General features: G+C 44.4%; 1 protein-coding gene across 1 annotated transcript; it reads left to right on the top strand.

Annotated features, from left to right (window-relative positions):
• Positions 1–25983, top strand: BPGM (bisphosphoglycerate mutase). Its single transcript, XM_040439197.1, has 3 exons — positions 1–172; positions 7056–7711; positions 25326–25983. The coding sequence occupies exons 2-3, from the start codon at positions 7111–7113 to the stop codon at positions 25502–25504; spliced, it is 780 nt and encodes a 259-aa protein (XP_040295131.1). The 5' UTR covers positions 1–172; positions 7056–7110; the 3' UTR covers positions 25505–25983.

Below are 25983 nucleotides of genomic sequence, written 5' to 3'. Positions count from 1 at the left end.
GAGCAACTAGGTCACAGCAGACTGGCGGGGCTGCAGAAACCTGGAGGAGGGGGAAGCAGTCCTGCAGCAGCAGAGCTGCCCTCAGTGCCCTGCACAACAACAACAACAACAACCCCCGCTATCCTCCTGTGCAGCAGCCTGGACTGACCGTAAGCGGCAGCACCTGCAGGAGGTGAGTCACTGGATGGAAGATATGCATGCACTGGCTGCAGATGGGCTAGGATGTAGCTGAGCTAAATGTGTGCTGTTACTCTTTGAGGGCTGTGCATGCTGATAAGTCTGTGCAGCTTCAGAGACTACCTCAACTTGGCTGCCTCTATCTATCTATCTATCTATCTATCTATCTATCTATCTATCAGAAATTCCGCTCTGCAGCATTCACATATTATTTGTTTGACCCTTTTTAACTCTTCATGTTGTATGTTTGCTTGCAGCGTTATGAAAACCACAGAAAACCTTGTTTGCAGTGACAAATACAAACCACCCAGCTTTGCCACCTTTTGAGATAATCAGCTCTGCTACATCTCCCCATACCTGCACACTAAGCCATCCTCTGGACTGGACTTTCCATCTCTGGTCCTGAGTAGCCATCATTTCCTTTCATTGACATGTGCACATTTTCATGGTTATTTTATTGGGCGGTTAGATAGAAAATCTGCGCGTCCTGTTTAGATTCCTTGCCCTGACTCATGGACATGTTTACTGATGGAGGCTCAGATCAGATGTGGTTGATAAAGGAAGGGTCAGTGCCTTCAGTCAAAGGAACAGAAGGAGAACCTACAAACTCCATGTTTGGGGTTGGATTCCAACCTAGGTCCACCAGATCAGGACAGCAATGCTAACCCTGAGCCACCCATAGTTGCTAAGTAGATCCCAAAAAATTCAATGTTTTTATCATGATTATAAAATGAATAGTAAAATAAAACATAGCATAAATGATATAACATCCTAATGTAGAATATGTCCATAAGTCCAGCTCATCCGGAAAATAGCAGGGTCCTCTTGCAGCTTCCCTGCCATGGTGTGAGTACACACTCCATGCTTATAGGGCAGAGCTGGCCAACCTGTGGCTCTCCAGCTGTTGTAAAACTACAACTCCCACCATGCCCTACTGTAGGCTGATAACTGTAAGCAGTCTAGGCATGCTGGGAGTTGTAGTTTTGCAACAGCTGGAGAGCTGCAGGTTGGCCAGCCCTGTTATAGGGGGAGATTTATCAAACTGTTGTGGAGAAAAATTGGCCTAGTTGCCCATAGCAACCACTCAGATTTCACCTTTCATTTTCCAGAGTAGCTCTATAAAATGAAAGGTGGAATCGGATTGGATGCTGTGGGCAATGAAGCCAGTTGTCCTTTAGAACAGAGTTGATAAATCTACCATATAGTCCTATCTAGTGTTGAGCGAACTTGTGGTTTCGAGTTCGGTGTACAAGGTTCGGGTTATCTAAGAATTCCGTTATGGATTTTGCTACCACAGGCCAAATAAGTTATCCATGACCCTGGGTTCACACCTGAGCGTTCTGAAAGGATCGCTCTGTATGCGCGATTGTACGGGCGTTTACAAGCGTGCATACAGAGACAAGCGAACGCCCATTGTCGCGCGTTCCCGAAAGTCTATGTACGGGAACGCGCGACAAAACGCCCCAAGTACTTGTTTGAGCGTCGGGCGTTTTACAGCGCAATCGTACGCGCTGTAAAACGCCCAGGTGAGAACCATTCCCATAGGGAAGCATTGGGAACCATAGGGAAGCATTGGTTTCTCATTGTTGTGCGTTTTACAGCGCGTAGGAACGCGCTGTAAAACGCTCAGGTGTGAACTTAGGGTTAAGGAATTCTTAGATACGCCGAACTTGAAACACAAAGTTCGCTCATCACTAGTCCTGACTTCTTTTCTCCACGATTTCGGCCTCCGCTTTTTCTACACCTTCCTTGCAGGTAGCCTACAAGCCCCAACTGTCTCCTGAGTGTGGGCCCAGTTGGTAATATCTTCACTAGCGCCATTTTCCTAAATGGTGAGGGATTTGGCATAGTTGGAGGAGAAAAGCACAAAAACTGTGCGGTATCGCTAAAAACCGTGGTTGCCCTCACACTTAATTATACTTACAAGCTGACCAGCTTGACAAAGTGCATAATAATCCACAATAAAAACCGGTACCCAACCAGTTATACCGACCGTGGCTTCGTCAGCGCCTGACAATGAACGTCCATCCACCCAGATTCCACCCAGTCTTTTCTCCTTCTCCTGTGCCATATCCCTCACCCAATGAATGTATTGCCAATTGGGCTGACACCCAGAAGACAGTTGGACCTTGTGCGCTATCTGCGAGGAAGGTATAGAGAAAGCGGGCATTATATATTTGGATGCGGAAGCCGTGGAGAAAAGAGGAGGAAGTAGTGATCAGTGGGACTGGTGAAGTGGGCACTATAAGCGTGGGTGGTTCTTTGTGGGTTTGGGCAAGGCTTAAAGGGGTTGTCTCATCATAGACAATGGGGGCATATTGCTAGGATATGCCCCGTTGGGACCCGCACCTATGTAGAGAACGGAGCCTTGCAAGGTGGTGGCTGGAGGACTCCGGTCTGGCCACCACCAAGCCGGCTCCCCATAGAAGTGAATGGGAGGGTACCGCACATGCGCGGCCCCACTCCCATTCATTTCTATGGTGCCGACGGATATAGCCGAGCCAGCGCTCGGCTATTTTCGCCGGCACCATAGAAAATGAATGGAGGGTGGCTGCGCATGCATAGTGCGCCCTCCTTCACTTGCGGGGCTCCGTTCTCGATATAGGTTCGGGTCCCAGAGGTGGGACCCCCACCTATAAGACAATGGGGGCATATCCTAGCGATATGCTCCCCATTGTCCATGATGAGACAACCCCTTTAAATGGGTATTCCCAACAAACATCACTAGACTATGCCACCAATGTCGGACAGTTGCAGGTCTCACCTCTGGGACCCACTTCTAATTGGCCTCCAAAAATGAAGCAGAGTGCATCACGCAAGAGAGTCCACCGTCCATTCACCGCTGTGGGAGAAAATAGCAGATTGCCGACTCTGCTATTTCTGTCAGTTCCAAAGTGGTGAATGGAGCGGTGGACGTACATGCGCGGTGCGCTTTCCATGCACCTATGGAACTTCCCAAAATAGCAGTGCGCTCTGCTTTTTTCGGAAGTCTCACAGAAGTGAATGTAGTGCATATGCGCTGTCCTTGACCATCTAGGCCCCTTTCTGGAGATAGGAGCGGGTCTCCAGCTGACACTGGTGGCACATCCTAGCGATATGTCACCATTGTATGAGATGGGTTTTTAAACACTCCAAATTTACCAACAAAAATGCAGGTAGGTATGCATCACTGTATCAGTAAATGCCCCTCTTGTCTCTCAGGTAGGAGGGCTGCTTTACTACACAATCCATGTCCATCTAATCTATGGAAGGGCATATAGGCAGTGATGATCAGTTCGCAGTGTTCGCCAGCGAACACATGCGGGCTGCCATCTTTAGTAAGGTAGACTCACCCGTCCGGCGATGCACAGGTAAGCCCTTACCTGTGCCGGGAGCCGGTCTGAAATCAAATGCAGTCACCGGGAGCAGGCAGTTCAGAGAACAGCCGCCGGGGGCCTTCATCGGGCTGTTCTCGGAACTGCCTGCTCCCGGCGACTGCATTTGATTTCAGAACAGCACAGGTAAGGGCTTACCTGTGCATCGCCGGACGGGTGAGTCTACCTTACTAAAGATGGCAGCCCGCATGTGTTCGCTGGCGAACACTGCAAACTGACCATCACGGCATATAGGTATCATAAAAGGGGGTTCCCTATGGGGAGACATCCAAATATGCTAAAAAGGCAGTGGTGGATTAAGGCTGGCCGTGTGTTACATGATTACCTCTGCTGTTTGCCGGGGGCATTTTGCCTGACTACAGTCACAGCTTATGGGGTTGTTTGTCATAAGACAAGTCTGTAAACAGCTTACGGCTGGCGTATATAGCAGTCTTATCAACATTTAAATTGCAAAAATGCGACCATGTAAGTCCTAAGCCCAGGAACAACCAAGCCCTCATGCACACGAACGTATTTTCTTTTTTAGTCTATTCTGTGTTTTTTTTGCGGACCGTATACGGAACCATTTATTTCAAAGTGTTCGCAAAAAAAACTGAAGTTACTCCGTGTGTATTGCGTTTCTGTATGTCCATGTTAACGTCCCTCCAAAAAAATAAAACATGTCCTATTATTGTCCGCATTACGGACAAGGATAGTACTGTTCTATTAGGGGCCAGCTGTTCCGTTCAGCAAAATACAGAATGCACACGGACCTCATCCTTATTTTTTTGCGGATCCGTTTTTTTTTTTTTACAGACCGCAAAATACATACGTTTGTGCATGAGGCCTAAAACAAACACTTTTGGTTGAGGACTGCATTAAAGGTTTTCTCCAAGATTTTGATATTGACGCCCTATCCTCAGGTGACGATCAGTTGTTTGAAGAGGTCATGGTTTGTTCCTTGGCCAGTGACGTCAGAAAGAAGACTTGATTAAGTAATTGTATCACGAGGCAATTAACAAGTGGCAAACAACAAACTCCACTCTGCTACATCTGTAAATGCAGTTCTGTGTGTGTGCGCTGTTGGGTAAACATTCTGCATACACCCATCTTTACTGTAGCATTTACAGGAGATTTCAGCTATTGACTTTATCTATGGAGTGTGTTGGATGCAGCACAATTCAGCCTCAGGCTTTTGTCTACATGTGCCTAATATTCCGGGTTCATGAATGTCAGATATTGTTAAGAGTGAGAGAAGCCTGCACGTGTACAGTGTGGATGTTCTATCACTTTAAATACGTTGTCAAATACAGCTATTGGAACTTTAAAGGGATACTTCCAATCTATATTGAAACTTTAAAGGTATATTCCCGGCTTGTAATGTATCACTGTAATATGCCATGACAATATGAATGATGATGGTTCTGACCTCTGGGGCCCCTGTGTATCAAGAGAATGAAAGGACCTGCATAATGAAGCATCCAGACATCCTCTATGTGGGGACCTCCTAGGGGGTTGCCTGGTTTAGTAAGCTTATTTTACGATTGTCTATTATACAGGTGAGTCTGTTATTTAGGACCCCTTTCAAATTGCCAGAAAGAAAAACATGGCTTTCTCTAGAGATCCCACAGCGCGTCGATTTCAAAAGACACATGTAATACTTCATTTACCCTGTGGAGGCACTGCAGGGGAATTGTCAGGCTCTCTGACAGATTGCAGGTTTGGTAAAGAGAAACATTATGCTAATAGTATATGCATTAATCTTAAAATACATATTCATAAGACCATCCTGGCAAAAGGGGTAATCCGGTTATTAAAAGGTATATCCTACCGCTGGCCCCTAATAGGAATAACTATTAGATCAGTGTGGGGGGGGGGGGGGGGGGGGTCCTACCGCTGGCCCCTTTGCAGCTCCCCCATATGCACTGCTGCTCCATTCATCTCTATGAGAGTTCCGGAAATAGCTGAGCGACGCACTTGTCTGTCACCAGAACTCCCATGGAGTGGCAGTTATCATGTCTGACCTGCTGCTCCAATTATTTCGGGGTGCCGCGATGGTTACTTGGTATCCGTTTTTGTGATTGGTGGGGTTCCTAGTGGTAGGACCCCCACCAATCTAACAGTTATCCACTATCTTGTGGATAGGGGATAACTTTTAATAACCGGTAGTAGATGTGGCATTTGTTGTGTTGGCTCTGGTCATATAACAGATGTGTCTCATCTATTATCTTGCCATATAACATCTTATCCTTCTTATCTATTATTGGTTTTAAAAAATAGCCCTGATAGGTTGCATGTTCCAGCCAACTTACCAATTATGTAGAAATGAGGATCATCTGGTGGTATCTGCAGACATATAAGCCTTTAATTTTGTTCATTTGGATGTGGAACTCTATGTTTAGTCATCGTCTGTATTCATGTGGATTTTTTTATTGCTGGTAAATTTAAAAAAAACAACTCAAAATGGTACCTTGTGAGATTTAAAGGCTACATACACCTTTGTGTATCAATTATTTTTTCAATTGGTCTTTATTAAAAAGTTTTTTTCTCTACAGTTTTCAGTGCATTTGCAGACTGTTGCGTTTTTCTTTACAGTGAATCCATCAGCTGCTGTGGCGGCTCAATCTGTTGGCCTTACCTGTCCCTTTTCTGACAGCTCACAAGCACTCATTATAGCTAAATTGAGAAGTATTTAGCTGTGAGTGTTTATGAGCTGTCAAGAGTTCAGAGATAATGGATACAGATCGAGCCATCAGAGCAGCAACATGACATATTCATTGTGAGGCACTGAAACATATAATAATAATAATGATGAAGACTAATGGAAAGATATTTTGAGCCCCAAATCAGTAAAATGCAATGATAAAAATTTTTCCACGGTTTTAGCTTTTAGGTTGGTTTACAGTGCATTGTGGGATATACAGTGATCCCTCAAGATACAATGGCCTCAGGATACAATATTTCCAGCATACAATGGTCTTTTCTCACCCATCGTAAGTTGAAACATACAATGTCTCAGACTCAGATCCAACCAATCCAGGCCACTCCTCTGGTAAACTAGCTGTATTAGTTACTAGCTATCAGCTATTCCTGACTGTTATATGTAAGGACTTGCTTTATCTGTCTTAGTTATCTGCTTTGGTAACTAACTTACAATGGTTTCAACATACAATGGTCGTCCTGGAACAAATTAATATTTTATCTTGAGGGACCACTGTATGTCGGGCAGTGGATGTGTCTCCACTCTCCCTTCCCCCCCCCCCCCCCCCCCCCCCATCACATGTACGAGTGTACATGTGTTCTGAATGCGGTGAGTAGAGTAAGCCACTGCTAGACACCTTTGGTAGTCATGTTGAATGGCAGCTGACTGACATCTGCCTTTGGGGGCGAAACGGGTGGCCCTTATACATATTAGACACTTGGCCAATCTTGCTAAAATCCCAGTAGACATCAGGATATTTGGTGCTGTTCTGTATATGGCTAGGGTATAGGAGTTAATGTGCCATGTGTCTATTTCTCCATCAGGTGAACACCTTCAATCATATCTTCTACCCTGGAGAATTAAACTACAAAACCTAACATGTCCAAATATAAACTTGTAATGCTGAGGCATGGTGAGGGTGCCTGGAACATTGAGAACCGATTTTGTAGTTGGGTTGACCAAAAGTTGAGCGAGGATGGACTTCGAGAAGCTGAGATGTGCGGAAAGCATTTAAAATTTCTGGGATTTGAGTTTGACCTGGTCTACACGTCAATCCTGAGCCGCTCCATCCAAACAGCTTGGCATGTAATGCAAGAACTTGGGCAAGAATGGGTCCCTGTTCGGAGTTCGTGGCGGCTCAATGAGAGACATTACGGGGCGCTCATTGGTCTCAACCGAGCTGAACTGGCACTGAATCATGGAGAAGAGCAGGTTAAGATCTGGAGGAGGAGTTATGATGTCCCCCTTCCGCCCATAGATGAGAGCCATCCTTATTATCAGGAGATTCATACAGATCGAAGGTATATGTGTTGTGACATACAAAAAGACAAATTGCCAAAATCTGAGAGTTTGAAGCAAGTTCTGGAAAGGCTCCTTCCCTACTGGAATGAGGAGATTGGACCTGAAATCAAAAAAGGGAAAAGTGTTCTGATATCTGCACATGGAAACAGCACAAGAGCTATATTAAAACATTTGGAAGGTACAGTGCCCTTTTATTTTTATAAATTTGTTTAGCAAAAAGTTTTTGAAGAGCATCTGTCAGCATGATCAATCTTATTAAGCCAGGCATCCAGTCTGGTAGGGTTGATCATGCTGATAAAAATTATATCCTTATTATGACTCTCCATAGCCCCATTACCGAGAACTGCATTTTCATTTATATGCAAATGACCTAACTGGAGCACAGAGAGGCTGGCCAAATCCCTCTGAGCACCAGTTTTTTACACTCTTCTTCAGCTTCAGTCCCTCCACCATTCCACTGGATTGACAGGGCTAATATTTTATTGCCTGCTACTCTGTGTTCTCCAGTCTGCGCTGTATCTTTTAGTCTTGGCGTTTGCTCAGAGCGCAGATTCAAACTGAGCCAGTGCCGAGACCTGCCATCCTGTGCCTGCGTTGTATCTCTCGCTCTCGAGTTATTTTTGTAATGGGGCCACGTAGAATCATATTAAGTGTATCATTTTTATCAGCATGAACAACCGTACCAGGCTGGTCATGGGGGGTTGGTCGAGCTGAAAGATGTTCTTTCACCCCTTAATGCATAATCCCATACATAAATGTCATTATGCTTATGGGGGTTTTCTGAAGGTCCCCAGGCCTGTCATGGTTATCTGCCTGTAAAGACGTGCACGAGGCACAGCTCAGCAGGCAGAGAGGCAGAATCCCATAGACTGCAGTAGTATTCTATTGCGGTCTTTCGGACAAACGATCAGAAGATCGCTGGTTCCAGTCACCTAAAGGTAGGTTCACAGTAAACAATAAAATATATTAACATAACAGTGATTGCTGCATCCCAAAATGCCTGAACTATTAAAATATCAAAACACCCAGCGACGGGGAGGTGGGGGCAGCCAACAGTAGGCCGTGACTGGGACGAGCCTCCCTGTACTCAGCCGCGATGCTAGGGATGCTCGTCTCGGTCATGGCCTGCTATTGGTTGTACAGCACCACAAACCCCCCACCTTCCCCCCCAGCCGGATGTTTTGATCTGTGCAATGGGAAGATGCAGCGGCGGCCGTGCAGGCATCTGGAGCTATGCGGGTACCGGGGAACAGGGTAAGTATAACCTATATTAGGGGGGGACATGATTTGTACGAATCAATTCCTTATATCAGGGAGAGTTCTTCACATACAAGAGGCTGTCCCCACTGGTGAAGAAGCTCCCCATGCTGTTTGATTGACAGGGCTGGACATCTCACCCTGCCCTGAAAATCTTGCACCTGTGGAGCAGCAACCATTCATGTGTTGCTACACTTCCGCGTAGCGGCGCATGAACAGTCTCCGCTGTGACTTCTGTGAACCATGCCGAACAGGAGCGGATTAAGTGCATGATAGGCCCGGGGCTGTCTACCCAACCTGGGCCCCTTACTCCATTTTAGTTTAGTTTTTTTTTGCATGAAGAGGTTGCGGTGCTTTGTGAGCGCCACAGTCTTTCCTATGCCATATGACATCTTCAGACTAAAAAAAATACCCCAAATTGGGTCCTAAACTGAAAAATTTGGTCAACAAATTTAAAATGCATATAATATGGGCTAAAATCTATATCGTGATATAATTTGAAGCATGTGCGATATATCGCAATATATTATTTTCTTCTGTATGTATACAAATTACAAAACTTTTCAAGAAATTTTTAAGATGTGTATTGTGTAACAGATCTTTTTCCAAACAATGTAAAGATGAAGTGTTGGTAAAACACAAAATTGTTTAAAATAAAGTGCAAATTTTGCCATTTGCCATCATCCATGTCCCCCAGCCAGCGCCATAAGCCCCATCCCATTGGCCATCATACATGGCCATCAACCCTATGCCATTGCTACCATCATCATGTCCCCCAGCCAGCGCCATCAGCCCCATTGCTGCCATTGCTATTTGCAGTCATCCATGTCCCTCAGCCAGCGCCATCAGCCCCATGCCATAGCCATCCACCCCACCCCCTGGTAGATTCGGGCCCCTGCTAATATACTTACCTTTCCTGCAGGGTGCGCGGCTGGCTGATGCACTTGGAGGGATCTGACGTCACACAGAGCTTCAGCCAGCGCGCTGACGATGTGTGCACGTAAGTCTCTGGCCAGTTCGGTGCAGAGTCGGGAGGCCACGAAGCGGTGAGTGAGAAACCTCTTAAATTCACTACCGCTCTGTGATCATCTATGGTGATATAGACAAAATCTATATCGTGGCCCAAATTTATATAGTTTATATCGCCCACCCCTACATATAATTATAATAAAAAAGACAAGGAGGAGAATACAGCACCACATACCTCTTACATACAGTGACATCTCCTGTCATGTAGATCCTCTCTTTCCTCTTCTCCTCCATTTGACCCAGACCGCCATGGCAAATTCTTTCAGCCACATCTCATCTCTACAGATTTTGTAATACAGACACGTTAGATTTCTAACTTTTTCCATCAACCTCCCCATCCTGGTGTCCCCACAGTGTCATAAGATAAGATAAGATGCCTTTATTGTCACTGTACAATACAATGTAATACAATGAAATGTTGTTTGGAGCAATCCTAGATGCCATGGACAGAGGAACAAGAACTGACATTTAAACTAAAGCATTACACTAGAAAGAAAACAAAACATTGCACTAGAAAGCATTACTATTCATATATATATATATATATATATATTATATATATCTCAAGGGCAAAGTAGGAAGTGCTTATGAGTGTGTGTATATATACACATTGATCAGACACCACTGCAGACAAGAGATCATCATGGGTTCATGAATGCAGCAGTCACTTTCAGTCTGTGGTAGTTTCTATCCTAGGAAGGGGCAATAGTCTCTGAGCAATTAAGAGACTGATTGCTTTGGGGTAAAAGCTGTTCTTCAGCCTAGTGGTGCGGGCGTGTAGGGCTCTAAGACGCCTACCAGAGGGTAGGGGAATGAAAAGGCTGTGGCCGGGGTGAGTTGGATCATCCTGCTGCCACTCCCAATACTGTGCCCGTTGTGCTCCCCGAAGCCCCAGGTACTATACTGCTGAAAAAATAGTGACCCTAAGGGTCCATTCCCATTCATTTCTATGGGGCAGCAATTCCGTTCCCGAAAAAAATAGAACATGTCCTATTCTTGTCCGCAATTGCGGACAAGAATAGGCATATTCTATTAGTGCCGGCAATGTGCGGTCCGCAAAATGCGGAACGCACATTCCCGCTGTCCGTGTTTTGAAACGCGTTACGGACGTGTGAATGGACCCTAATAGACATAATTGGGGTCATTTATCAAACTGGTGTAAAGTAGAACTGGATTTCCAAAAGAGCTGTCAAAAATGAAAGGTGGAATCTGATTGGTTGCTATGGGCAACTAAGCCAGTTCTACTTTACACCAGTTTGATAAATTACCCCAAATGTCCCTATAATGTCCCCTAGAATGCCCCCAGTAACAATAACACCCTATATTGTGCTCCAGGCAATAATCCCTGTATAGTGTCCCCAAAAATAATAGAATTTCCCCCACAGTGCTTCACCAATAGCAACGCCCCATATAGTAATTTCCGCCACACTGCCCCCACATAGTAATCCTCCTTATAGTAGTTTCTCCACACTGCAGACATCCCAACCTGCAAAAACTCATTTCAGGGAGGACAACTTCTCATTTCAGGGAGGTTTTCATTTTTTTTCTTTCACAAACTTTTTATTACATTTTCCAAACATATGCAGTATCTGCACACTTTGCTCTATGGTGTGGAGGACCGGGCTCATTACCCTGCCCCAAATTATCATATTTATGCATATGATTAAAGCATCCAGGGCGTGTGAATTTAACACTGGGGTAAATAATATAATTAAAATGGAGGGTTAAATGTGTAAATGCATTTAATAGTTATATAGCTACTGAATGAGACAGAAGAAGGGATGCCTTTAACATATATATCTCCTTGAGAAGCCAATTTGACCCTATAGGGTTAATTCAACCTGTAATCTAAACTCTGTCCTGTCACTTCTCTTATCTCTCTGCTCTGCTATCTGACTGAGATAAACCTTTATATTGGGATATATTGTTTGGGGTGTCAGGGAGCCACTATCTAATAGCGGGAGACTCCCTGAACCTCCGGGAGAGTTGAGATCCCTGACACTGCCCCACAAAGTAATTTTCCCCCACATAGTAGTCCCTCCCATAATAATTCAGCCCCCACATAGTAATCCTTCCATAATAATTTCCCCCCACATAGTAATTTGCCCCCATACATAATCCCCAATATAGTAATTTCGCCCCTATGGACTCGATGCCTTTTCACTAATATGTCCTCCTGTGTGTCCCCACCCCACATGCCCCCCAAAGTAGGCACATGAAATAAAAAAATAAAAAATGAAAAAAATTAAAAGCTAAACACTCACCTATGTCCAGGGCCAGGCGCTTGCTCGCAGAGGAAGTTGGGATGAGGCAGGCGCGCACACGTCACAGTGCTGCCTCCTGGAACAGGAGCGTGATGACATCATCATGCCCGCCTGCGCCAGGATTTCACTACTGCAAAGGCCTCAGGCCTACTAGGCCTGAATCCTATGGCGGTGATCGACGGCAAGGCAGGGAACTATGCACTCCTGTGCTCCCCCGCAGAATGTGTGGGCGTTCGGGCCAGCGTTGGTCTCCCCAGTGGCGCTGGGCCCGGGGCTGCCGACCTGAACGCCCCTATTGTTCGGCGTCAGTGCTGGATTACAATCTATTAAAGGGAACCTGTCATCAACTTAATGTTGCCCATACTAACAGCAGCATAAAGTAGAGACAGGTGAGTTGATTTCATCGATCTTTTTATTTTGTCATTTTATCAAAGTTAAAAGTAAATGGTTTCCAAGAACCAACACCACAATCATGGCAGACTGGGCCTGGAAAAGAGTCACGGCCACCAGAGGAGAGTCATGGTTATTCATGAATTCCTGCCCACCTGCTGATGACTGACAGTCTTCTACCTAGTTCTCTCTCTTTCTCTCTAGGAGAGAACTGCCAATCATCAGCAGATGGGTGAGAGTGCAGGAGATTATAATAACCAGGACTCTTCTCAGGTAGATTTGACTCTTTTCCAGGCCTGTGCTGTAATGATTATGATGCTGGTTCTCAACAACCACTTACTGTTAGCTCATGAGTGACACACTGCTGACATCAGCATTTCTGTCACTATTTTATACTGCCCTCAGTGAGGTCAGTTGATGACAGGTAGCCTTTAAGTTCTGTCATACCTGCAATTTTCTGTTGATGAGAGATCCATAGGATGGGTCATCAGTATCAGATTGGTGGGAGTCCAACACCACAATCGAGCTGTTATCTGCCTCTGCGATGCCAGGAAGTAAATGGTTTGTATGGAGCCCGAACACCACAGCTCTGTACAGTCTGCAGTGGCTGATCTCCGGTACTGCAGCTCTGGGCTGGATGGTGTCCTGCGCAGTGCGTCATATTGGTGCCTCCCTCATATAGTGTACAAATAACTGTGCCATACAGTGCTTAATTATAGGCGGCAAACAATATGATGCCCAAATAACAATATCATACATTTGCAAAATAACGTGACAGTGCTTAAAGAGAACCCGCCTCCACAAAATGTAATGAAATCTGCAGACAGCATGTTATAGAGCAGGAGAAACTAAGCAGATTGGTTATATATTTTGTGGGAAAAGATTCAGTAAAATGTGTAATTTATACACAACTCTTTTTCTAACTTAAGAGCACCCCATCGACTGCTCTCGGTACACAGGGGAGGCGCTATCAGTGACTGACAGCTATCTATATATATATACACACTTAGGGCTTGTTCACACAAACGTGCCGTGTTTTGCGGTCCGCAAATTGCAGATCCTGCCTGTGTGCCTTCTGCAGTTTGCGGAATGGAATGGACGGCCCTTTATAGAAATGCCTATTCTTGTCCGCAAACTGGACAAAAATACAACATGACTTATAATTTTTGCGGGGCCTTGGAACGGAGCAACGGATGCGGACAGCACAGGGAGTGCTGTCTGCATCTTTTGCGGCCCCATTGAAGTGAATAGGTCCACACACGAGCTGCAAAAATGCGGCTCGGATGCTAAACAAAACCACGGTCGTGTGAATGAGCCCTTACACAGAGAATACTATGAATCACTGATAACACCTCCCCCGTGTACAGCTATTAATGACTGACAGCTATCTCTTTATACACACTTACACAGAGAATGTTATCAATCACTGATAACACCTCCCCTGTGTACAACTAACAGTGACTTTCAATGGGTCCGTTGAAAACTCGGCTAATGCACCGTTTGTCATCCGCGTCCGTGATCCGTGGTTCCAGTCCGTCAAAAAAATATTTTTTTTCGCGGACCCATTCAAGTCCATGGGACCGTGAAAAAACGCGGAGGCACACAAGATTGTCGTCCGCGTCAGTTTTCTTCCTATCATTTGCATGGCAAACTTGACTTAGATTTTTTTTTACTTTCCTTCATGTCTGGTGAGCCTCCAAAAATAAAGGAAGACACACGGAAACGTATCACGGAACAACGGAACCCCATTTTGCGGAACGGAACACAACAACGGTCGTGTGCATGAGGCGTTACACAGAGAATGTTATCAATCACTGATAACACCTCCCCTGTGTACAGCTATCAGTGACTGACAGCTATCTCTTTATACACACTTACACAGAGGATGCTATCAATCACTGATAACACCTCCCCTGTGTACAACGATCAGTGACTGAGAGCTATGTACGTATACACACTTACACAGAGGATGCTATCAATCACTGATAACACCTCCCCTGTGTACAACGATCAGTGACTGAGAGCTATGTACGTATACACACTTAGGCCTCATGCACACGACCGTTTTTTTTTTGCGGTCCGCAAAACAGATTTCCGTTGTTCCGTGACCCGTGACCGTTTTTTCTTCCATGGGTCTTCCTTGATTTTTGGAGGATCCACGGACATGAAAAGTGAAAAAAAAAAAATAAGTCAAGTTTGCATTGAAAACGATAGGAAAAACGGACACGGATCACGGACGCGGATGACTATCTTGTGTGCATCCGTGATTTTTCACGGACCCATTGACTTGAATGGGTCCGTGAACCGTTGTCCGTGAAAAAAATAGGACAGGTCATATTTTTTTCACGGACTGGAAAAACGGATCACGGACGCGGAAGCCAAACGGTGCATTTTCCGATTTTTCCACGGACCCATTGAAAGTCAATGGGTCCGCGAAAAAAAACGGAACACGGAACAACGGCCGCGGATGCACACAACGGTCGTGTGCATGAGGCCTTACACAGAGGATGCTATCAATCACTGATAACACCTCCCCTGTGTACACTGAACAGTGACTGAGAACTATGTACGTATACACACTTACACAGAGGATGCTATCAATCACTGATAACACCTCCCCTGTGTACAACGATCAGTGACTGAGAGCTATGTACGTATACACACTTACACAGAGAATGATATCAATCACTGATAACACCTCCCCTGTGTACAACGATCAGTGACTGAGAGCTATGTACGTATACACACTTACACAGAGGATGCTATCAATCACTGATAACACCTCCCCTGTGTACAACGATCAGTGACTGAGAACTATGTACGTATACACACTTACACAGAGGATGCTATCAATCACTGATAACACCTCCCCTGTGTACAACGATCAGTGACTGAGAGCTATGTACGTATACACACTTACACAGAGAATGATATCAATCACTGATAACACCTCCCCTGTGTACAACGATCAGTGACTGAGAGCTATGTACGTATACACACTTACACAGAGGATGCTATCAATCACTGATAACACCTCCCCTGTGTACAACGATCAGTGACTGAGAGCTATGTACGTATACACACTTACACAGAGGATGCTATCAATCACTGATGACCCCTCCCCTGTGTACAGTGATTGCAAAAGTATACACGAGTATATTTTAAATCTGTGATGTCTAACCTTCGGCACTCCAGCTGTGGTGAAAGTACGACTCCCAGCATGCTCGATTCATTTCTGTGGAGTTCTGAGAACAGCCAAGTAAGTTTTGCCACAGCTGGAGTGCCGGAGGTTAGCCATCGCAGTTTTAAATGGTTGTATTCCAAGTGCAAAATCTCAGTGAAGATTAAAATAACAAACAGTTCTCCCCTTGCTGATTCTCATCTGAATTTAGACCCATCCACCCCCATTTTTATTTTAATGTATGCCAGTGGAATACCCCTTTATTACAGGGGGAACATCCTTTTAACATGTATGTTATGAGACGAACGTTGACTGCCCCCCCCCCCCCCCCCCCCCTCTGCTTTGTGACACTGGGTGCCAACACATTTTCACAGGTTACAATATTGACCACTGGGTGCTGGCAGCAGCCTCCTCGGATATTTGGGTGGGTAGCAAGCTTTTCTTTGTTTTTCCCATTTAATGCCCCTTTTGTTCAGGGTGGCAGCATGACACAAGACTAAGCTTGGATGATCACTTGAAACAATTTGGAGCCAGACCATGTACACATTCCTAGCAGGCAGCAGACCACAAATGCTGACAGATCACTTTTATTGTGTCACCCTGACGATGGCCGAAAATAGTTTTTTTTTTTACCTTTTTGTTATTGTTTAGTCGGTCGAGCTTGAACTCTTAAAGTGAAGCTCTGCTTTGGAGCCATTGTTTCAATGCTTATAGAGAATTGCATCATTTTTGAGACCTTGATTCAAGATAGTAATTGGGATCACTAGTGCAGCTAGACTGCTCCTTTTAAAAACTGAACTTGTCTCTATCTTGTAGTTTTTACATTCAGGGGTCTGTATGGTACAGTAACCTTCTGTATAGGCTCCGAATCATCAGCCAGTGACCAGTAAATCCCAGTTGCTAACAGTCCCCATTTTGCAGGGACTCTCTAAATTTCAGAGACGGTCCCTGTTGTCCTGGGTGGGGCTTGTAAATGGGCAGTTCTGCATGGTTTTAGGGTGGGTCCTAAAGGGGGCGCTACATGACACAATACTCCTCTATGAGTTCATTGAATTCTTCCCTGTTGCATGCACTGCATCCTCGGGCACCCACTAAGCATAACTTGAAACATCAGTTTTGCACGGAGTGTTCCTTTAATAAATACAAGGCAAATGTATAGTCTCTTAGCAGAATGTCCGACTTACTGGCAATGGGTCAAAAAGTCTGTGTGGCATGAGAGCCAGTAAAGTCTTCAATTAAAAAGGATAATTTTCTATTAAGGGTGAAAAGCCACCCGCAAGGCATAATTATACCTTACATTCTTCATGCATGAGAAACTGTATACGTAATAATTTCTGTGCTTATTACATTACACAACTTAGGGTACTTTCACTCTTGCGTTAGAGGAATCCGGCAGGCAGTTCCGTTGCAAACAGATACCATATGTTTCCGAATGCGGATCCGTCTGACAAATGCATTGAAATACCGGATCCATCTCTCCGGTGTCATCTGGAAAAAAAACAGATCCGGTATTTTTTTTTCTTCACATTTTTAAAGGTCTGCGCATGCGGTTTTCCGCAACACTTGGTACCGGATCCGTCATTAATACATTTCAATGGAAATGAATGCCGGATCAGGCAAGTGTTCCAGAATTTTGGCTAGAGAAAATACAGCAGTATGGCCAAATACCGTAAAAGTGACAGAACTGAAGACATCCTGATGCATACTGAACGGGCTGCTTTCAATTCAGAATGCATTGGGATAAAACTGATGCGTTTTTTTTCTGGTATTGAGCCCCTAGGACGGAACTCAATACCGGAAAACTTTAACGCTAGTGTGAACAGAGCTGCAAGCAACATTTGGAGCACCGACGGAAGACATCACCGCGTGGTGGGTAAGTGATCTCTGAACCCAAGACAGTACGGGACGCCGTACCGAGGTCCAGAACACCAATTCCCCCACAGGTTGTTGTTTCTTTCCTCCACAAGCAAAAGCTTCACATTGTATACTATACAGGATAGTGCTTTTTTATCCATTTTTCCTTTTAGCGCTACCTTATATAAACTATAGTCTCACATGGGACCACACTGTGTATGATTATATTTTACAAAACTTGACAACTTCTTTTTTTCGCAACCTATATATCTATCTACTTATAAAGAGTCATAGACTGATCACCAACTGCTGGGAAAGGATATTATATCCATAGAAGCCCACCAGAGAAGATCCAACTCATGGTCAATAGTACCAGTAGTACATCTTATTCACCTTTCCAACTTTTTTCATCCTGAAAAGTACATTATCTTTCACAGATTTTCTAATTTTTATTTTTATGTCCTAATATTTTTCATTTTTACCTTTTATCATTTTTTATCACCTGTTTTACCACCTTTTTACCACCACTTTATATACTTATTATCCTAATGGACTAGACACCACCAATTTTCCCACACGGATCCATCCTAAAAAACTGGTACCAGCCACCCCTTATCTGGCACCCACCACATGTGCCTAGATTCCCCTACTCACTCACCTATGCTATAAAAATCCCTATCCTACTTTTAAACTAGTATTTTAAATAAAAACTACCATTATTAATCCCACTTATGAGTGTGCCTGCTATCTCTTTATTTTGTACCCTTAAAGTGAATGCCCAGTCTTAAACACCAGAATTTAGATGTATGTCTTTATAGTGGTTGGAGCTCTGTTTGTCCGGTACAAAGCTCCTGCATAGACACAGAGTGAAATGATAGAATTCTGTTTGCCTGCAGCCACCACTAGAGGGAGCTTGCTGCACACTTATGCATGGAAAATCAATACTAAAAGCATATGCAGCTGGCTCCCTCTAATGGTGGAAGGATTTTCTTGCCTGTACTTCATATGGATAACCTATCCTCACAATAGGTCACAAATATCAGATCAGTGAGGGTACAACACCTTGCTCCCTCACTGATCAGTTGTTTCAGGTAGCTACAGGCGCCAGAGACTGTACAGTGGACAGAAGGCCCCATCCACTGTGTAGTTCTGTTACTGGCATACTGCAGCTTAGCTTCCATTCATATTTATAGGAGCTGAGCTGCAGTACCCCGGTGCGTGCACCACACAGTGGACAAAACCTTTTGCTGCTAGCTCTGTCCATTGTATAGTTTCATTGGCACCTATTGAAATAGCTGATCCGTGGTGGTGCCAGGTGTTGCCGCCCCCCCAACGATCTGATAACCTATCCTAAAAATAAGCCATAGTACTGGACGCTCCTTTTAAACTGAATGACGAGAGGGATCTGTTTTCTCATAATTTTAGAGGATCTTTGACTTGTATGTGAAATGACATAAGAAAGTCTGATTGTTCCTTTTACATCAAAGTCCCCCATGTGTTTCTTGCTAATGGATGTCGGCAACTGTGAAGTCACCTCTGATAGAAAACTGCCAACAGGAAGGACTGCAGTGTGCCCCTTTATCCTGTTTTTCTAGGAAGATGTATTGTTGCCCAGTGCATCAGAGTCCTTATTCTTCTGTCATTAGGATCACAGCTACTGTCTGGGCAGAGTGGAAAAGTCGGTGACAATGACCTGACAGTACTCCTGAGTTCATCAGTGCTTCATGAACATTTCCTCTATCTGTCTTTATTCAGAAATTGTGCAGCATAGTGCTGGAGTACAAATCGGGACTAAACGCCAAGTGGGTGCTCGTCTGTATGTGCGTGGTCTCCACATATAAATTTACTACTGCGGTCCTCAGACACAAGCCTATTGGGGATGAACTTTAGGTCCAGAAGAAAAAAATGACAGTGCCAATCATTGGAAAAACAGATGTTGATACAATCATTCGTTCCCAATAAGTTCATTGTGTCTGTATCCTCAGTGAAACACAGTCGAGTCACATTATTATGAGCACCAGTTAGGGCTCTTTCACACTTGAGTTGTCCGGATCCGTCGTGCACTCCATTTGCCGGAGGTGCCCGCCGGATCCGGAAAAACGCAAGTGAACTGAAAGCATTTGAAGACGGATCCGTCTTCAAAATGCGTTCAGTGTTACTATGGCACCCTGGACGCTATTAAAGTCCTGGTTGCCATAGTAGTAGTGGGGAGCGGGGGAGCAGTATACTTACAGTCTGTGTGGCTCCCGGGGCGCTCCAGAATGACGTCAGAGCGCCCCATGCGCATGGATGACATGATCCATGTGATCACGTCACCCATGCGCGTGGGGCCCCTGACGTCACTCTGGAGCGCCCGGGGAGCCGCACGGACTGTAAGTATACTGCTCCCCCACTCCCCACTACACTTTACCATGGCTGCCAGGACTTTAGCGTCCTGGGAGCCATGGTAACCATTCAGAAAAAGCTAAACGTCGGATCCGGTAATGCGCCGAAACGACGTTTAGCTTAAGGCCGGATCCGGATTAATGCCTTTCAATGGGCATTAATTCCGGATCCGGCCTTGCGGCAAGTGTTCAGGATTTTTGGCCGGAGCAAAAAGTGCAGCATGCTGCGGTATTTTCTCCGGCCAAAAAACGTTCCGGCCCGGAACTGAAGACATCCTGATGCATCCTGAACGGATTTCTCCCCATTCAGAATGCATTAGGATAAAACTGATCAGGATTCTTCCGGCATAGAGCCCCGACGACGGAACTCTATGCCGGAAGAAAAGAACGCAGGTGTGAAAGAGCCCTTAATATCCAGAGGCAGTATGAACAGCAGCTAGATGGGCTGGGGTGACTCAATAAGGTCCTGGTAGGTTGTCACAGGTATGTGGAGCCATGCTGACTGCAGTGCATCCCACAGCTGCTGCAGGGTGCGTGGTGAAGGATACATATGGTGAACACGACCATCAAAGTGGTCCCACAGATGCTTTATTGGGCTCAGGCCTGGGGAATTGGGGGCCAGGGTAGTACTTGCTGGCACTAGAAGATCACATCCATCCCAGGGAAGACAATCTGCACGTATAGGTGTATGTGATCTGCAAAGATGGATTCATACCTAAATTGGTTGAGAGTGCCTTCCACATGGATGAGTGGGCCCATAGAATATCACGAAAACATTCCCCAGCAGTGCTCCAGACTAAAATATAAATAAACAGGAGCCATTTGCTCCTAAACGGAAAAATTTAGGAGCCAAATTAAATTTTTAGTCACCAAATTGAATATATATATAATTATGTTTAAAAAAAAAAAAAAAGAAGTTGGAGAAGTTGAGACGCAGGTCACAGTAATGAGCCAGCACTACATATTAGGGTTGTCACGATACCAACATTTTGATTCGGTTTCGATACCATAAAAAAGTATTGCAATACTTGATACCATTCGATACCAAGGTGACACAATTATTTTATTTTTCTTTTACGACGTTCACCGCATAGGAGATATTTAAAAAAATATATATTTTAATCGTTTGGACTTTTTGGACGTGGCGATATGTAATATGTTTTATTTATTGTTTAAATATTTTATGAGTAAAATTGGGAAAGGGGACGATTTCTACTTAATATCACACTTTTTATTTACTAACTATTAGCCCCCTTAGGGGCTACAACCCTCGTCCTATTCACCCTAATAGAGCTCTATTAGGGTGAATAGGACCTTACACTCTCCCTGCTGCCCTGTGCATAGTACACACAGCTGCAGGGAGCTTACAATGGCAGCCAGGGCTTCAGTAGCGTCCTGGCTGCCATGGTAACCGATCGGAGCCCCAGGATTACACTGCTGGGGCTCCGATGGGAACTGCCACTGCACAACCAATGAGGAGGGAAGAGGGGACCCTGTGACCACTGCCATCAATGACTTTAATACTTGGGGGTGGCGCCACTAATGTTTTAAATACTGGGATTGGGGGGGGGGGGGGCACTGCGCCACCAATGACGTTAACTCACCCTTTAATTCAAATACAGGAGGCGAGTGCTGGCTGCAGAATCACATAGCCGGCACCCGACATCTGTGACAGGTAGCTGCGATCTGCGGCAGTTAACCCCTCAGGTGCCGCACAACTGTATTATTTTTTTCGCGTCCGATCCACATCCGTTCCGCATTTTGCGGAATAGAAGCGGACCCATTCATTCCTATGGGTGAATAAAATGTGCGGACAACATTCAGTATGTTGTCCGCATCCTTGTCCGCATTTCTATTCCGCAAAAATATGAAGCATGTCCTACTATTGTCCGTACAGATTGGTCCGCAGCACCATTCAAGTCAATGCGGGTGACATACGAAATGGTTTCTGCATGTCATCCGTTTTTGCAGATCAGTTTATTATGTTATTATCTATGTTGCTTCCTTTGCTGGCTTGATAAATTTTTCCATCACATTATACACTGCTCGTTTCCATGGTTACGACCACCTTGCAATCCGGCAGCAGCACATAATAGACAAAAGGTGCTGGACTATGCTAACTCCCACGGTCCCAGCCACCAGAGAGGCCTGCTCTTTTTCCTATATTGTGCAAGCATGACCACGGCTGCTGGATTGCAGGAAACGAGCAGTGTATAGTGTGATGGAAAAATGAATCCAGCCAGCAAAGGAAGCAAGATGGACAATCGCAATACATTAGTACCTTGTATTAACTTTCTCTACATGATAAATGCCATTTTCTAAAGTGAGACAACCCCTTTCATTTATGACTAAGCCTTCTTCTCATCATAAATTACCGGTAAATGCCTACCAGGGCCCATCAAGACCCACACAAACCAGTAGAACAAACCAGTCTTCATAAATCAGGGCCTATGTCTTAAGGGCTTTTCAGACTGAATAAGGGTCCATACACACGTCCGCAATTCTGTTCCGCATTTTGCAGAATGGAATTACGGACCTATTCATTTCTATGAGGCCACACTATGTGCTGTCTGGATCCGGAAATTTACGGATGCGCACTTCCGGGTCCGCAATTCCGTTCCCGAAAAAAATAGAACATGTCCTATTCTTGTCCGCAATTGCGGACAAGATTAGGCATTTTCTATTATAGTGCCGGCTTTGTGCGGTCCGCAAATTGCGGAACGCACATTGCCAGTGTCCGTGTTTTGCAGATCCGTGGATCCACAAAACACATACGGATGTGTCAATGGACCCTAACAGTGTTCTCCTTCACTTAGATGATAAAAGTATACCTACTGTAGTACAGTTCTAGACGGTAAAAATATCCCTTCTAAAAACAACCCCCTGGTGGTCTACAAGCTGTGCACCATTATATGATGAGGTGAGCAACCCGAACACATACATTTCTATATATAGTCCAGATGAGTGACGTGGATAGATATGAGACAAACGGATATGATCTGTCTCATATCTGTCTATAAGCTGTCTCATCTAGAAAGAGTATCATTTGGTAAATATTGTTAACTCACCCTTTTATTCTTGATTTGCTAAAAACTGTATTTAGATGTTTCTTATCTGTTTCTGGGAAAGCTGGATGATAATATGGCTGCCTCCACAGTTCCCACAGTGGTCACCTAGCTTTCCCAGACTCCTGAATGAGCAGCGTCTTCTCTGTTCTCCTATCTCTTGATGGCGAGGTAATTCTATCAAGTTCAGAGATGTCAGTGTATGTTTTGCACTCTTTTAGACAGACCTGTGAGCTGAGTGAGATTTCTTGGCAGTCTGTCCAAGACCATAGAATTGACCTTTCTCCCCGTGTCAGAGGACTAGCAAGAAAAGTTTAAGGTGTAACTGAATCCATATCTGCTCCTTCCCCTCTCCAGTGACCTTTACAGAGTAAGGCCATTTTCAGAACCAATTAAAGTCTATGGGGCTATTCACACGGCTGTTTTATTTAGGCCAGTTAATAGTGGCCGTCAAAAAATAGGGAAGACTGACCCCATCGAAATCAATGGGCCCATTTTGAACAGCTGTTTAGACAGGCGTGCACCCGTCCAACTGGTATTAAATTTTTTTATTTTTTAAAAAAAGGGTGGGTGAGGGCTTTCATTTCAGAGGTTAAAATAATACCAAAAAATACTCACCTCTGACGCGCACAGCGGGGTGACGTCACATGATCATGCTGTGCCCGTCTGGTGCTGCTGCCCCTTGTGTGCAAGTGGGTGAGGCATTTGTTTTTTGTCGGCAGCAACAGAATGGGAGATGTTATTTACTATGTGGGCTACTGTGAGGACATTATATACAGTGGGGGGCCTCTGTGGGGGAAAATATAGGGGACAATATTTGCAATGAGGAGCATTATAGGGCGCACTGTAGGGAGCATTATTTACCGTGGGAGCCACTATGGTGTACATTGTTTACAGTGGGGGTCACTATGGGGAACATTATGCACAATGGGAGCCACTATGGGTGACATTGTTTACAACGGGGGACATTACTTACCATGGGACATAATATATACATAGGGCACTGTTTCATATGAGTATCTACCTATTTTCTATCTTATATCTGTTCAACCTACTTTGGTATATAAACACACTTTTCCTAAAGGGGGGGAAAAAAAAGAATCCCTTATGTTTCCTTCGGTTGCCCTTTTGAGTCAAATTATTTCTTAGGTATACCTATCTCCAGGGTGACAATTAATATAGTCGTCAATACCGCTCGACCTTTACGGGAACCTGTCACCATGAAAATACTGTGTAATCTGCAGGCAGCAGGAGGCGCTAAGAGGATTGGAAAGGATTTTTATTGGAAAGGAGTCAATAAAACGAGTAATTAATGCATATAAATTCCAACTCAGTCTGAACTTTGGCGTCTAGGAGGCGGTCCTATCAGTGATTGACAGCTATGTCTGTATACACAGTCATAGAGGGTAAACAGTTACCATACTTTTCTCTTTATAACACGCACCTGACCATAAGACACAACTAGGTTTTTGAGGAGGAAAATCAGAATTTTTTTTTTTTTCATTAGATCTCAGATAGGTCCCCCAATCTTCATCAGACCTCCAATCTTTATCAAATTTCAGAGTTCAGATCAGACTCCCTAATCAGACTCCCAATCTTTCAGTTCTCAGATCAGGCCCCCTTCAAATCAGTCCCTCAATCTTCATCAGACCCTCCAACTGGACCCCCAATCTTTATCAGTCCTCAGATCAGACCTCCCTCCATCAGACCTCCGATCAGATGGTAAAATAAACAAAACAACCTACGGTACTTCCCGCAGTCAGGACATAGCATAGTAGGCGACTAGAAGAAGACCAGGGAGTGGTGAGTACAGAGAGCACTAGCACCACTACACCATTCCCTGTGCCTCCTGCATACTAGTGAGCACTTCCATAATGAAATAGTTTTATAAGACAGATTGTCATTTTTCCCTGCTTTTGGGGGGGATGTCTTATAAGTAAAAAAAAATGTTAATCATTTGTAGAATAGCATGCTTGACATCAAAGCCCAGAAATAGCAGAGATTTAAAGGAACGCAATATAAGTTATAATAAACCTTTTCCTATAAAACTATCTATCAATCTGCTCAGCTCCTCCTGCTCTATAACATGCTGCCTGCAGCTCAAGCATCATGTTCAATTTGACAGGTTCCTTTTAATGGTGTTGCCAATGTGAAGAATCATTGTCCTCTGACATAAAACTGTTTGCAGGGTGTCTTGTTGCTTGAACCCTTATGGATGAGTCTCTGAAATTCCTGTACAGTCTTCCTGCAGCGCCATCACAGGTGAAATGTGGTATTGCACAGAGTCGGCAAAAAAAATCATGTGTCCTCATGTTAGATTATTCTGCATTACAGTTATACCTTATTTTTGTTTCTTTTCTCCTCGCAGGGATCTCGGATGATGATATAATAAATATTTCACTTCCCACTGGTGTTCCTGTCCTGCTTGAACTGGATGAGAACCTGCGGGCTATCAAGCCTCATGAATTTTTAGGTGACCAACAAGCTATTCAGGCTGCCATAAAGAAAGTGGAAGATCAAGGCAAAGTTAAACCTGCTGATAATTAACATTTTCTCCTGATATCTCTACTCCTTGTGAGGTAAAGGTGTAGTCCAGAATTCTAACAACTGCTCCACCTCTGTCCACAGGTCATGTGGGGTATTGCAGCTCAGCTCCATTTATTTCAGTGGAAATGAGCTGCAGTATCGGAGACAACCCATAGACAAACGTGGGACTGTTTTTGGAAGAAGGCAGCCATGTTTTTCTAAACCTGTACAATAACCAGTGGTGCTTCACAGTAAATAGCTCCTGATTTGTAGCAAGCAATGTAAATAGATGTCCTCTTGTTGGCACACAAATGTTAAATCCATTTTTTTTACATATATATTGGAAAATTATAATGTGTAGTGGGAATTCCCATAATTTTTTTTTAATAACGGGCACTTAAATGCCAACTTGATTTTTGCACCTTATAATGTACCTATACTTTCAGATAACTTTCCAGAATAAGCTGCCATGTGTATATACATAAGCGATGGCACTATAT

Source organism: Bufo bufo, chromosome 1, assembly GCF_905171765.1.
Source record: "Bufo bufo chromosome 1, aBufBuf1.1, whole genome shotgun sequence".
NCBI classification, from domain to species: Eukaryota; Metazoa; Chordata; class Amphibia; order Anura; family Bufonidae; genus Bufo; species Bufo bufo.
This window is presented reverse-complemented; position numbering and strand designations above follow the sequence as displayed.